General features: G+C 43.1%; 1 protein-coding gene across 7 annotated transcripts in view; it reads left to right on the forward strand.

Annotated features, from left to right (window-relative positions):
* The window catches only part of SMYD3 (SET and MYND domain containing 3), a 424,638-nt gene that overhangs the window by 406,813 nt on the left and 2,521 nt on the right, over positions 1–15,304 (forward strand). For 2 of the 7 annotated variants that reach the window (XM_085576952.1, XM_021550461.4), the window contains one exon: positions 4,129–4,836. The exons of the other annotated variants lie outside the window; for them this stretch is intronic. In XM_085576952.1, the coding sequence (XP_085433078.1) occupies positions 4,129–4,136 (8 nt within the window). In that variant the 3' untranslated portion in view covers positions 4,137–4,836. Of the gene's footprint in view, positions 1–4,128; positions 4,837–15,304 lie in introns of those variants that run through there. 7 annotated transcript variants of the gene reach the window in all.

The following is a 15,304-nucleotide window of genomic DNA, read 5'->3' on the forward strand; positions in this document are numbered from 1 at the left end:
ATGGAATGAGATTCCAGTCAGAGGACCTTCTGTTTTTATTAACACTGCTAAAATTATATCAACAGGTATTGTTCTATTTGCATTTCTAATGTGATACTTCATTAGATTAAACTGGAGAGAATTCCCCTAGAGAAAAATGAATGCTGCTGGTCAGAGAAGGTGGACATTGCAATGGGGATTTGTGTGTTTTTGGTGAAGAAGCTGCTCATTGCAAGCCAGATTGCTACTCTATGATCCTTTGGAAACTGAGCAATGCCTAACACAGAAACCTTTTCTAGGCTGTGACCTCCACTTTCTCTGCAAAGGGACATTTAGGTGCTGCTTGCCCTTCTGTGTCATACTTCAGTGATCCTCTAACGGAGGCTCTGAGTCATTGGTGCTCCACAAGGGCACACAGTGAGTGCTTTACATCTGAGGCGTAGAATCCTGTCATGGCTTTGCCTATTCCCTATTCAGCCTCCCCTTTTTCACCCAAGTGTGGGAGAAGGAGAGACTGAACTCCCATTCCCTGGGAGCACAGCTGAGAGGAGCAAGAACTTATTTTCTTCCTGTTTCTCCATGTAACTTCTTCAGATGAGCTCTGCAACTGATTCACTTCCTTGCTGTCTACACTGGAACAAATTAGAGGAAGATAAAATTCCCAGTTTGTTGTGACTAAAGGATGTGATTCCTAATATTAGTCAGATAATGTCCTAGAGTTATATGAGAACACAATTTGCCCCTTTGTGATTAGAAGTGTCAATGGAGCATGCCACATGCTCAGAGCAGAAACTCCATTACCTTCTCTGCTTCATTACTCTTCTTAATACACTCTGACACTGAATAGCAGTACCCTGTTGGAATCCTCATCAGACTAATTTCACTGTGGCATCAGGAATAAGGATATGGAAGGTGCAGAGGAATTGGGATCTGATTGGAATTCACCTCGCATATAAATCCTGTTTAATCAGGTATAGCCTCAGAGCTGCTGGGGATTGACAGCCTCTGCAGCAGATACATGGTCTGTTAAGACCAGTAGATCTCTCTTGGCTCTGCAGCCAAGCCCTCACTGCTGCTCTCTGTGCCACAAATATATTAATCACTATCCTAACCACCTTGCTCTTAGGGCCCTATGGGTTTAGCTCCCTGATCTGCACCCCTGAAGAAGGTTTAAATAATGTGGAGGGCTTTATGTTGCCCATTAGAAAGAAATCACCCCTAAACTTACATTAGGCCCTGCAGAATCTTATCTGTTAGATTTTGAAATTGAAGTTTTACAGAGAGGCAATACTCCACTGGAATGAAAACTGAAGGTAGCCCTTGGTTTATTTTACAACCAGCATATTATTTTTATATTTATATACATATAATGAAAGATGTATTAGAGGACAGATTGAGTTATAGATCTGGAAAGCTTTTGTTAGCAAAAGACAGGAACTGGAGCCCAATCTGAAAAGCAATTTGAAGAGCCTGATGTGGCCTGGTCATGGGAGTACTTTTGTCTCCCATGAGCTGATAGGTTGTCTCATGAACATCTACATGTACTGTACAACTTCCTTTCTTATAGAAATTCCTGTTGTGGAGGCAAAAAGCACAAGAATTCGGGTAAAAATCCTTCCCAGGTATCAGAGCAACACTGAAGAAATCCCTTCTCTAGGTGTTTGCTTCAAGCACTGAATTGTTTACCAGCCGTCATTGATAGCATTCCTATGCCTGCTTGAACAACCTGTACTCTTCAGTCAAGAGAGATGGAAAAGCACAGATACTCCCTCTGAAGTACTAGACTAGACTTCCTGCCACTCTGGCACATGGCCATTTTCTTCCTTCTTTCCCTGTGTCAGAACTGTGCCATCCTGCAGCTGCCCACAGCCATGGGCATCCTGTTCCATCCCCGTTCAAATCAGGCACAAACACCTGCACTGCTCCTCATTTACATTCATGGACCAGCAGCCCTATCTCTGCTCTAATGGAGTTTATATTCTTCAGGGAGACAGGGTGTAGCTGATGACACTGTGGCCTGCGTTGTTGCTGTAGCTTTTCATAATTAGATTTGCTCTTTAGCTGAAAAGGAGACCACACGGACCACTCAAATCTGCTCAGCCTCAGCTCTGCCAGTGAGTTGTGGGACTGAGAGCAGGGGAGTAGGCAGAGAGCCCATGTCCTGCTTCTGTCCAATAAAACAATTCCTTGCACTGGAGCCGAAATTATTCCCAGTTTTGCACTGACCATTGCCAAAACAGCTACATAGCCTAATAGCAGTCGAATTTAGGGATTACCCAAGTCATTGCTCTTCTAACTTTGATGCAGCTGATTCTGACTTGTACAGCAGTGTATGAGATGGTACATTGCATAAGAATGATTTCCTCCAAGGAAACAAAAGGATAAAGACTGAGTGCTTTTGTCTGCCATACTTACAAGAAAAAGAAGTGGAAAGAAAATGCTGAAGGTGGGAGAAAGGCAGCAATGGTAGCATTAACTCAATATTAGGTTTGATATTAAGGATTATTGATTTTTAATGGAGGTACATCTATACAGACATCTCTGGCTGTGCATCTCAGGGTGTTAGGGTCCAAGTGCATCACTATGAGCCTGACCTCTATCCTGTAGTAGGGCCGAAGATCCAGGTCAGCTGCCCCAGGATTGTCACTCAGATGTATCCAGATACACAGCTCTTAGCATACATCATTCACAATAAATCCATCAGCTTTCTGGGACAGTGCATGCAAGCACTGTGCACCAATTTGTCAGGATCCAGGACCAATTCACCCAGTCACTTTGTTCTAGTGTGATCCTGTCCCCTTCTAGTTAGTCTGGGTGCAGCTGCCTGTTACAAAAATATAGTATTTCTGATTTTATTTCACATTTCTTTGCCATTTCCAAAAGCAATTAAAGTTTTTGGTTTATAATTCTTCTTAACTGTGTAAATTTAGTAGTAGGGCACTGTGGTAGCTTAAAACATATTTGACTATTTTTAGAGCTCTGCTCGCTATGATTTGTTTTGACTGATATTTCAACTTGTTCTTTCAATCTTGTGCTGCCTCCCTCCTTTAAGAATTAGCAAATTTGACACAAAAATAAGCTGCTGGAATTTCCATATGCCTGCCAGTCTTCATAATTTGGAAGTAGGATTTCATTCATTCCACAAAAATATATATTTACTTTTGTCCACCCAATTTAAATGATATCTCTTCCTCAACATTTCTTCCCCAAGAAAAAATGCTGCAATTCAAAGCCAATCTACCTGAATTTTGTCAGCTACTGGACAAGGAACCCTTTGAAACATAGGCTGCATTTAGTTTTTTGCAATTCTTCTGTTTAGGATGATGAAAAATCTCTGATCTTTTCTTCTGCCAGTACACTACTATCTCCCTTGTTCTATCTTCAGAAGTGCTGAGTCAGCTTCCATCTAGGACTTCCTTCCTTGCAGGAGGAATTTCATAGAAGGAAGAAGCAGAAATGCCATATGAAAAGTGATGATCTAAACAGGAGCTGGGCAAAGAGCATTGCAGACAAATATGTGGCAGGAAATCGGCAACACTACAGGCAATGTCAGCAAGTGTAAATTTGCCCAGCAGTAGAAGATGACAAACAGGGAAAATAGTCCCTGGCAAAAGTAGCAAAGACCCATTTCCCTGCATGCTTTTTGACAGTGAAACTATTAATGTACTCATTTTTTTGTTTGATGCTATGTATAGTTGCTCCTGTTAGAGTTAAGGTACTTTATTCCATGTGTTAAGCATTAATCCATTTCTATTTTTTCAGTACTTTCAGGCTCCTAACATCATGAACATCACAGTCATATTTTAAATAATGTATCAAAACCTTGGGTGTTGTAGTTGACCAATCTTGAAATGGCCTTCATGTCTCAGTGCAAAATTATCTTTTTCTGCTATTCCATACACCCAGCTGTGCAACTTATTTGTGGATTTTAAAACCTAGGAATAATGTGTCAATGCCTCCTTCTTTGTCAGGGACAAATCACCATGCACTTTAGGATGCTTCACTCCTATTTCAGCCATGCCATGCATGCAAGCCCCCAGGTACCAACCACTTGAGGACAAGTTCTTACATCCCACCCTGCTCCAGGGTCCAGCCCCTTTGCATGGTCTGCACAGTGACTAACATGTCCATTTCTATTCTTTCCTAAAGGCCTATAATATTATGAAGGTGACCCATGGGACAGATCACAGCCTGATGAAAGTCTTGATGGAGATGAAGGAAGAGTGTGAGGCCATGATGAGAATACAGTGAAGATTATCTCTAGTATGGAAAACAAAGTATTCAAGGAGAAAGAAGAGGATTTTATTTAATTGTGAAGCTTCTCAATGGTTTTAGTGTCTTTTCTTTAGGTCCTAGCTGCTTTACAAAAGGGTTTAATATTAGTTTTGCTGTATGGTCTGGATTGAGTTGGTGTTTAACAGAATTCCTGTCATTTTCAGAGATTTTTTTTGTCATCAATCATCAGTCTTATTGAAAATAACTAACAATACCTAATTATTTGATTGCAAGTATTGGGAAATGCACACAGAGTCATCATTAGTTACAAAGTGATCTAATTCAATTGATATCAGCAGTCAATTTTTTATATCAGTTTATGCTGGCAATTAGGACTCTCTTGTCAGACACATTATAAATTAAGAGAATATACTTTTTTCCCTTTGCCTTGCCCTTTGGTATGACTTCCAAAAGCCTGATCCAGTGCTCTTTGACATCAAATAAGCTTCCCAATGTTTTATATGAGATTTTCTTCCCTCCCAATAGATCTGCAGGGCTTTGTCTGTATTCTTCTTCCATTTCATACCATATAATACTGAATACTAAAATGGATTAAATAAAAAAAATTATCATAGGTGGAAATTGCACTCTGCTTTTTTCCCATTTTGCCATCTTCAAAAGTTTCTCACTTCTTAACAGTTTTAAAAGCAGATATTTGGACCTGTGAGCTCAGTGCTGTGGCTTCTGAAACTTGCTGAGTCTGTGGAGTTTGAATGTCACATCCCCAAACAGAGAAGCCCAGAGATCTACAGATGAACACTGTCATCCCTGGGGAAGACAAGCATGTCTTGGAAAGCACAGGCACACTATTTCCCCATGCTCATCAGCAAGAGACTTGTTCTTGCCAGAGGTGTTTACTGCCATTTTTAACACAGAAACAAATATTAACAAAAGCCAATATTTATGAGCGACATTGAAACTTAAATAATTTAAGGCCTTTGAAAGTATTGCTTCAGGTGTGTCACTCCTCTAACAATTTATTGCTGCTACTCCAGCCATGACTGTTATTTCATTAATCCATCGTTGTTGTAAAGTCAGGCTTTTTTCACACCAGTAACCTGACACCATTAATTATTACAAGATGAGAACACATTTAAAAAGAAAATGAACACTCTGGGCATAATTTACAGCTATGGCACATGAATGCCAGGGCTGAGGAAGATATCTCCTTTCAAGACGTTTGAATTTGTTCCAGCATTTGGAGTGTTTACTTGCTCAGCAGTAATGTACAGGCAATAACCTCTGAAATGCAATGCATTTCTGGAGTACATAGCATGGCTTGCTGCCAGAGGCCAGGTCGTATCAGCCACCCAAGAAGTGCAGTGATCCTCACAGAAATTCACTGCTTGGTTGGGTCTTCCTGCTGCTATAGAAAGGAAATTGTCTGGGGGAAAAGGTCAGACCTTTGCATTCATTGGGAGTTCTGACAAAGTACTGATGGACAGCCAGTCTTCAAAACCTATTTTCTTCTTTTAAATGGGCACATGCATATTAGAATTTACATGATTTTTGTGTAAAGGTCATGCTTATGTTATCTCATGTTTACATATCTGGTACTAAGATTTGCAAATAGAGGGGACTTCAGAATATAAGGTCAGGTGATGCATCAGTTTGTCCAGCATATTCTGGAGACAGCCCAGAAGCCCTCATGCATGCAGACACATCTGCAGCTATGAAGTGCAGCACAGTTTACTGTGGCTTCTGATCAAGAAGGACATCTCAACAGTCCATGGTAGGAGCTGGGGGAAAGGCAGAGTCGCCTGCTGTCAGATGAGAACAGCTACTTTACAGCAAGCTGAAACACCTACCTGTGCTGCGGCATTCTCCCAAGCAGTAGTGTTCTCTAAGAAGACACTTAGAGAAGAGGTACAAAGGAAAGAGTTCCATGACAGCCTGATAGGAAACAGAGAAAGAGAGTGCTGTTGGCTGTGGAATGTCACAGCAGCAGCTGTGCTACCATGAGTGCAGAGCTGTTGGAAATCCATTTGCAGCACAAGAAACTGAATGGGCACCAGCATCTTCAGTGTGGGGACATAACCCATGGGCTTTATATTCATTACTCTTGATGCAAAACTTCTTTCAGCTTGGTCAAGGCAAGAGTCACATTTTCTGGTTGTTTTCAGTCATTTACTGTGCAATTTCCCTTGGAGTTTCCCATGCACTAACACCACCAGCAGTGCTGCACAGGAGGTTGTTGTGGGCAGATTTTTTTTCCTGGTAGTCCTGCTCCAGTATTGCAAGAACCCCGGCCTTGCTTTGGGGCCTCATGTGGTGGTGAAATTCCTCCTCCAACCCGTGCTTCCAAAGAAAAACTCCGCAGGCTTAGCTGTTCGGTGTCAAGGCAGTTTATTGCTAGTTATCTAACAGATTATGTTCTTGGACTGCGGCTATTTGATCAGCGGCCTGGGTAGAGGCACACACACACACACACTGACATCCTCTCTATTTGCTGTCTTCTTCGTCTCTCTCTCCGCCCAGGGCTGCTGCTATCTTTTATAAGATATATTACGTATAACATGTTTACAATTATTCCCCAATACCTACTACCTACGTTGCCAAGTGTTTTTCTACTCTAAACCAATCTGTGAGTGCCAACATCACCAAGAACATGGAGGTAAGGAAAAAGAAGGAGGAAGAACAGGATCAGCCTTCTTTCCTCCATCTTAGAACTTCTGACCCCCATGTACAAAGTGAAAACCCCCCTGTACATGTGTTAAAACCCCCCTGTACAATACTAAAAAAATTTCCCCTCTACTTTGTAACTACTTTTACTATACTATCTAACCTTTTGTGATTGCTTGTTCCACCTCCAAAATTGGTAATTCATTCCATGGCTCAAACTCAAAATCACAGCTGTTTTTCAGTTGTCTGCCAGGGTCTAGAATGCTTCTGACCAAGGCCTGGAACCTCTAAAAATGTCTGAGAGACATTTTGAGTTCTCACACAGTATATTTTCTGCAGAGAATGCTGGTCTGTGATTGTGGAGGGATTTACCTGAATGCATAGTTTGAAAGTGGCAGCAAGCAAGGGTGCCAGGGAGGAGGTAGCATTAGATAAGCACTCATTTCAAATCAAGTAATATTATCTTTGCACAGACATCCTGTTTCAGTTTTCATGAATAATATCTGTCAAATTTTTCAGGTGCTGGTATTTGTGGTAAGATAAAGATGCTAAAGTCAGAAAGAAGTAGACTGTAACATTATCTGTAATGCTGACAGGTTTGCTGCTTGCTTCCCACAGGTTGGAGGCTTTTCTGGTGCCTTTTGGAAAGCACTGGTTACTTGAGTTCACCTCAAGTTTTAGGAATGCATTTTGAGTTACTTGTGTTTTGTTGCTCTCCCTTAAATTAGTCCAGGAAAAACAATGATAGATTGCGTTCAGAGGAAGCGGAATCACAGTATCTGTTTGGAAGAAAAGCAGTAGCAGAACACAGGGAAAAAAAACCATGGGGAATGATACAGTTTTGCTAAGAATAACTGATTACAGTTGAACAGAATATTTGTCTTAAGCAAAAAAAAAGTGCTCCCTAAACTCTGTTATTTCTTTAAGAATGTCATAATTCTCTGTATCCATGCCTCTCAAGGGTGCTGACCTGACATTGGAAGTAAAAACTCTTTGAGACCGTGGCAGACCATTATGAAGTGCTTAGTAGAGGTAGTAGAAAGTAAAAGAAAAGCAGTGAGGGAAAATGCCGTCAGCTAGTTTTTTAGAGCTTTGAGTCTATCAAACTGTGTGTGAAGTCTATCATGTATGTGTTTATGCCAAGAAAACTCACCCACTACTCAGCCTTTTTTCTGCTTCTCATTGTAACCCTCTTCTCTGATAGCTAGGTTTTTAAATGAGCTTTTCTTAGACTTGTTATTTTTTTACAGAGCATGTTTATGAAATACAGAGGCTATTTCCCCATACAGTATATTTCAAGTAGTCCCTGGCCACTGCAAATCTCTTAATGAACAGAGTTCCATTTTTCACAGAGGTTGTGCCAATTATGAGGATTTTTTTTTTCTGAATCAGAATTAAACCTTCCATAAGACAAGAAGAAGGAGGAAGGTCTTACAATTATGGACATGGAGTCCTGGCATGGCTTCTCTGCTGCACCAGAAATTGTGTCTGACCTTGGGCACATCAGACAGGGTTAGACACCCATACTTGAATTTCTTTATTGTTGATCCTTGGAAAATAATGAAAAGGGAAGAGAAAAGAAAAGAGGAAGAAGGGGAAGGGAAGGGAAGGGAAGGGAAGGGAAGGGAAGGGAAGGGAAGGGAAGGGAAGGGAAGGGAAGGGAAGGGAAGGGAAGGGAAGGGAAGGGAAGGGAAGGGAAGGGAAGGGAAGGGAAGGGAAGGGAAGGGAAGGGAAGGGAAGGGAAGGGAAGGGAAGGGAAGGGAAGGGAAGGGAAGGGAAGGGAAGGGAAGGGAAGGGAAGGGAAGGGAAGGGAAGGAGAAAAGACTCTCTATGGCACTTTGAATAACTCTGCCTCACATGAACATGTCCAGATTGGTGTCAGAGGTGCAGCAACATGGCAGTGTCTGTGTTACAGCCCTGCCATCGCTGGCTGTGGCAGAGGTGGGAAGGGCATCACTGCAGTTGTCATAACTGCAGGTATTACTCTGTGAGAGTTCCTTCACAACTGAGTGCCAAACCTGGGCAGAGAGCTGTGAGCTGCTCCTGTCTACACTTTACCTCCTCCAAATAGACAGAGCTTTGTTTCCACCCACAGAGCTTCAGCAACATCTAAAGAAAAAATCCAAAGCAAGTGCTTTTCTTTATTTCAGACCAAAGCCATGTTAGAGTTCCTCTTTTTCTTTTCTCTTTTATTCTTATTCTGATTACTATTTTCTCTCTCCTTTCAATGTACATTTTTCCAAATAAAACTCCTTTCCTTTTTTACAAACTTATTTAGCCTGAAAATAGATTTGTTATGTCTCTTTTGTAAAGGGTAGCCCTGAATTTTCCTTGCCCTAAGCAAAAGGAGTGCACCTTATCTGAAAGTCTATGGCCTGCAATTCTTGTAATTTAGAACAATGGTTTGTTTATCCCCACAACAGTGATGTGTAAGGCGGGCCCCTTTAATATTTCCTGGGGAAAGCTCAATGTTTCTATTTGCTCAGCAACATGGACAAATCAATTCTAACTCGATAGTTTCTTAGACTTTTTGTAGGTTTTAATAAGAACCTTAGAGATTCCCTCCCCCCATATAAAAGAATAACTCAGGCTTAGTAATTAGGCTTCATACAGTCACTGCTCACACCAAGGAACCTAACAGGTTCTTTATAGTTCCCAGGAGACCAATTAACCTTCTTTTAAACATATCTCTATATAGCCACCAAGACAGGCGCACACAGAAATGCATACACACAACAAGCTTTCCAGCAGTCTCAGATGCTCCAGCTCCTTGTTAACCAAATTCTGATGGGGCTTATGGCAGGAGGGCAGGGCTGAAGCATCGTGCTCGAGTTCATTTTAACTCTAAAGATGGCTAAATCAGGACAGACCACAATCTCTTCTAATTTCCTTGCACCCGGGACAGGAGGGAGAGGATAATCAGCCTCTTCAATGCCTTAAGTTTCCCTCCATCTCTAGGGGTGGGGCAGGCACCACTTGCTGGTCCCCTTACCTTCTCTGTAAGGTACCAGCTAATGAGCCTGCTCTCCCATCTCTGTTTCAGTTAAGGGCTGGTCTAGTGGGGTTGACAAGATGAGAAAAGAGCAGTGATTTCTTCCTCCGCCCCTCCAATTCAGCAGCTCTGATTCCCAGTCCCAGAGGCTCCAAATAGGAAGGTGGCAAATTTACATTCATCTTGAAGGAAAACTGCACTTTACATCACAGGTAATCCCTCTTGACAATTCCACTTGACTTTCAGAGCAAGAGCCAGGAGACAGTAATAGAGAAGGGTCTGATGAGGAAATTAGCAGAGCACCACTCTTCCCCTCCCCCAGGCCCTGTGCACTGCTCTGAGCAGTTCTTGCCTATTTACTCTTAATGAAGCTCCTTGTAATGAAGTATTTCTTGTGCTGTCATCCTGTTCCTGTCTCTCCTTGTGGTGCTGAGAAACCCATGATAAAATAGGTAGAGATGTCTGGCCTGATCCTCCCTGTTCTGTCCCTTGGGGACACCCAGGTGATGTGTAACAAAGCCATGGAGCTTGCCATCCCTCCTACCAGCAGCAGCACACTGCAGGAGCCAACAGGGAGGGATGGAAAGGCTGTTGTAGTCTTTGGATGGAATTTCAGGCATCACACTGCTGTGGGGAGGAATGGCTCTCCATACCTATAGTGGCAGCCATAGAGCTGAGGGGCAGCTCTACTCCAGTCTGGGAACTGGAGTAGCAAAGATCACAGAAGTACAGAATAAGCTGAGCTGGAAGGGACCCTCAAGGATCATTGAGCACAACTCCTGGCCCTGCACAGCATCATCCCTGAGAGTCACATCATGTGCCTGAGACTATCACTGCTGGGAGTTTGCCTCTGCTTTTCCCATTCCCCCTTGCTGTACTTCAGTCTCCTTGTCAAGTTCTGCGGAGAGTCTTCAGTGAGGTACCGGTAATGTCTGGATTTCTGTTCTCAATAATGTCATTAACATTGTGTACCCAGGTTGTACCATGAATAAGACTGCAATCAGAATACAATTACTGGAGAGTGATGTTCCCCTATCATGCTAACAGAAATGATGATTGAGGAAAATTCTTATCATGACTTGGAAATGTTAATTTCTGAACATCTGTGGCTGAATGCACCAGTAAATAACAGAATTTTTAAAGGTCAGAGTAATGAGGATATACAAAGATTACTTATCATTACCAAATGTTTTCTGTGGGGACTGTTACATAATTTGTGAACAATAAACAAAAATCTGATTTTGTGTTTTCTGCAAAGACCAGAGGAATGCTGATCTGGGAAGGGGCAGCCTGCCAGCAACCAGGCAAGGATGCTGCCCTATTTACAGCTGGCAAATGGGAAAATCAATAAAAATCCTTGAGCTGGGCATTGTCCAAATTAATTTCATTGTGGCCCCAAAGCAGTTTATGCAATCCATGTAAAGCAACTGATACACTCAGGTCACAAAACTGTTTTACCATTAAAATCCAAAGCCTTGGCAAAACGTGTCCTTCTGCTGTGAAAGAGCCCTTTGAAATCTGCTGCTATGTGACATAAAATGATGGTTATTTGATGGTAGGAGCAAAGGGCTTTTCCTGCATATGATTTGGGGAAAGACTGGTTTGCTTGCTTGTTCTGCAGACTGCAGAGTCAAGACAGGTTTGAAACCCTGCAGCCCTGCATACTTGCTCAAATCGAGCTCATGGTCCAGCCAGCCTTTAACCTCATGTTCCTCTTGACTAAGGCCTGCCAGGCAGGCACTGAGTTGGGCAGGTACCCCAGCTCAGGCCAGAGCCAAATGAGGAGCTGAGGGAGGCAAAGGCAAGGATTTTATTCCTGCCTAAGGTGATGCCTTGAGCAACACCATTCCACTGCAGGTGGGGGAATGCAACCATGTGCCAAAGCCAACTTCAGAGCTTCTTGCATTATCCTCTGTACAGGACAGAGGGGCGTGGGGTGTTTGGGGCCATCCACCTCTCACTGCAATGTGAGCACTTTGTGAGCCTGGAGGAGCTTCCCTTTTTCCTGCTCCTCACTGCACTCACTCACTGGGAAAGCAGCGCCTTCCTGACCACTTTTTGTCCTGTTCTGTCACTGGTGCAGCCTCTCCTAGGGGGCCTTTGTCCTTGAAGCTGTGGAGATTTTCCCCATGTAAAAAGATATCAAGTGTCCAGCTCCTGCTGCAGGGGGAGGAGGGCCAGAGAGCAAAAAGCTCTCTAGAAAATACCAACCACAACATAATAATTTCTGAAGGGGCATTGAAATGTTAGCTTTCTGCTTCACTTTTGGCAAATATCAGAAAAGAGTAAAGCAGGATAAGTCTTCAACTCCTACACTGGCTTTGGATCACAGCAGCTATTTTGTGCCTGCTGCTCTCTGGCACCAGCTGAGCTGGGCCTGTTCTGGCTCTGCCCTTCGAGAGGAGTTTGCAGGGCTTTGGACTCAGCCACCATCACTTTGTGGACAAAGCCCTTTTTGCTACCTCGGGATACCCACAGAAGGGGTTTGCAAAAGGCAGCAAAGGAAAAACAATCTCATTGCAATTAGGCTTGAACAGCTCCTGGCCAGCCAGCATGGTCCTGCAGCCAAGAACTTCCAGATGTGGCCAAGTGTAGGATTCCTTAGTGAAATGGGCTTACAGATTTCCCACCTGAAAAACAGGTTTAACTGCAAGTTACCTTTCAGTGCATTAAAAAAAAAAAAAATAGAAATTCTCATTCCATCTTGCCTAGGGAAGGATTTCTAGGGTTGTAGAATTTAAAGCTCAAAGGTTTACAATCCCAGCAAGATAAGGCAGTGTAACAGCCTGCACACTTTATTGGTGTAAGCTTATGAAGAGGTCAAAATGGCTTAGCATGAGGGTCAGTTTTACTCTAAGTCCTTGTTTGAGAAGGGGAAATAACATCCTAAATCTTCATAGCTGGCTTCAACATAAGTATTACATTATAGGGGTTTGGATTGTTTGCTTTTGTCTCCTAGCCTCAGTGGGTTTTCTGCTTCCAGTGAGACAACACAATGAATCCCAAAATGAAACTGTGCCTCTGATCAGGCCTTTGGCCAGCTGGTGCCATTTCATGACCTGTGCCTTTGTAGGGACAAGTGAGGAGCTATCATCACTCTGGGATGTGTTAAGGGGCTGTGCACAGGCAGCATCACTGTCCTGCTGTCTGTGTGATGTATAGTGGTGAAAATGGCCAGTTCAGAACTGGCACCATTGAGGAAGGATGGTATGAAAGGACTCCACTTCAGAAGGCTTGAGAGTAGAACTCAGATTTATTTCAAATACATCACTCTTTTATAGAGAGCGTCATCCAGACCAATTCTATTGGTCCTGAAGTAAAAACATCTCAACCATTGGTGTGCAGTGAATGACACACAGTGGCAGAACGTATCTATAAATAATGTGAACAGCAATGGAGATAAAGAATTATTTACATTCTTTCCCAACTGTTTCCCAGGCTTCTGCCTGGTTAGAAACTTTCCATTTTCTCTCTGACTGAACTGAGAATACCCACACAGAGCAGCCTTAAAAGCACCTTTATAAGGAACTACAGATAGCTTTGCAGCAACCTCCTGGAAAGCTTGCACGCCTTGACTGATGAGTACAGTAATCTACCACAAAGAACTGGGAAACCTTCATCTTGAGCCATTGTGTGTTGCAAATATGTGGAAAACTTGGGAAAGCAAAATATTAGCAATGACATAAAAGCAAGCAAGGTATTGTTCAGAGGAGCCATAAATAAATATTTCATAAAATGAGTCACGGATGTCTAGGTGATTTTACTGGATGGAGATATCAGTCCCAGAACAATTTTTTCACCGTGGAAGTATTTCAGTACTCTCATATGAACTGCAACACCATCACAGATTTCAGGTATGAAGCCCTCTTGCTAGGGCTACAGTTTTATTTAATGTGCACACACTTAATATTTGTGACTGACCTGCTCTGTAGATGCTTCATGCCACCATAATGTTGATTGTCAAGCAAGCTAGAATGGGTACTCCCATTATTTAGGCCTTGACAACAGAAAGAAGGGCTCAATGGTGCAAAGTCTGAAATTCCCCAGCTTAGGTGCTGTCCAGAAGCTTTTCTGTAGATTTCACAGCATCTTAATGGCTTTACATATAACCTTCAGATATGTTTTTTTGAGCCTCTGGAAACTCAAGGCAGGTGTGAGCCTGAGTTACACCAGTCCTCAGGGCTGCACAAGTCACCAGCAGCAGGGCCAGGAGCCAGCTGATATCTTGCTCATTATTCCGGTAATTGCCATGCCTACCATTGTCCTCAGAAATTAGGAGAAAATGCTGTTTACAGTGTCTTGCTTGGCTCCCTCAGTACCCCTTGCTGGGTACTGTGAGGTTTCCATCAAACATGGTTTATCAGCAGGCAGCTTGCTCTTAAATAAAACCTGGCAGCTGCCATGACTCTCCAGAGTTGTGTCCCTGGGCATCCAGCTAAAGCCCAGACAGGGAGCGAGCTGAGCCCTGTGCACGGGTGGGCACTGAAAGGCAGGGTGAGTGGGAGTATTGCTGCTCTGTCTGTGCCAGGAGCTCATTTCAATCAAGCTCCAAGGGGCACCTTTCAAGGGTCTGGGCTGGGTGGCACAGATCATCCAAGGGTGCCAGTGTGGAGGAGTCTGCACAGCACAGCCCAGCAAGTGGGGTGGCTTTGTGCTCCCCTTCCTTCTGTATTGCAGCTACAATGAGCAATCCACCTTTTGACAAACTAAATATAAGAAAATGTCACAGCTTTCTCTCACCTCCCTGGTTTTCTTTTGTTTGGGGAATGAAGATGAGCAAGGATGAGACAGGGACAAGGAGAGTCCCTGCTCCTTTTAAAGTGAGTGACAAAGGTCCCTCATTGCTGGAGGTGTGACTTTGTCTCCTCAGCAAGCCTCCAGTCCTGCACATAATCCTGACGTGTCTGGCAGTACTTGGGTTCCTAGGAAATAGCAATATGGATATGTGCCAGACACACACAGCTGAATATGTTTGGCTGTCATTTGGTTGGTATGCAACTCACAATCTGATGCAAATCATGGGTGCCAAACCTGTGCTATGAGGGTCCACGAAAGAGACACATATAAACATATATTAAAATGAATGCAGGTCTTTTCAACAGACAAGCATCCATTGAGATGGATTAGGTTTTGGCTGTCTAGAAGCTTTTCCCAAGTCAGCACTTGCCAGGATAATTCCTGAGATTGGACAGGACCTCCAAGCTACCTACTTGTTCCTGGAGGTTATGAAAGTGGTCTTTGAGCAATGTAAAGCATTTGTGTGGTCACAGCCAGCAAAGCTTTGCTCAGTGGTTAAATAGCAGATGTCGGCCTCCAAAACTGCCAGATCGGCAACTGTCAAGACTGCTAACTATCATAAACCGTAAAATCCACAGATGGCCTTTTCCAGAGCAACTAAATATTAACTTTGTGTTCATCTCAAAGACTGGGAACTGA

This window comes from Lonchura striata, chromosome 3, assembly GCF_050655825.1.
Source record: "Lonchura striata isolate lonStrDom1 chromosome 3, ASM5065582v1, whole genome shotgun sequence".
NCBI lineage: Eukaryota > Metazoa > Chordata > Aves > Passeriformes > Estrildidae > Lonchura > Lonchura striata.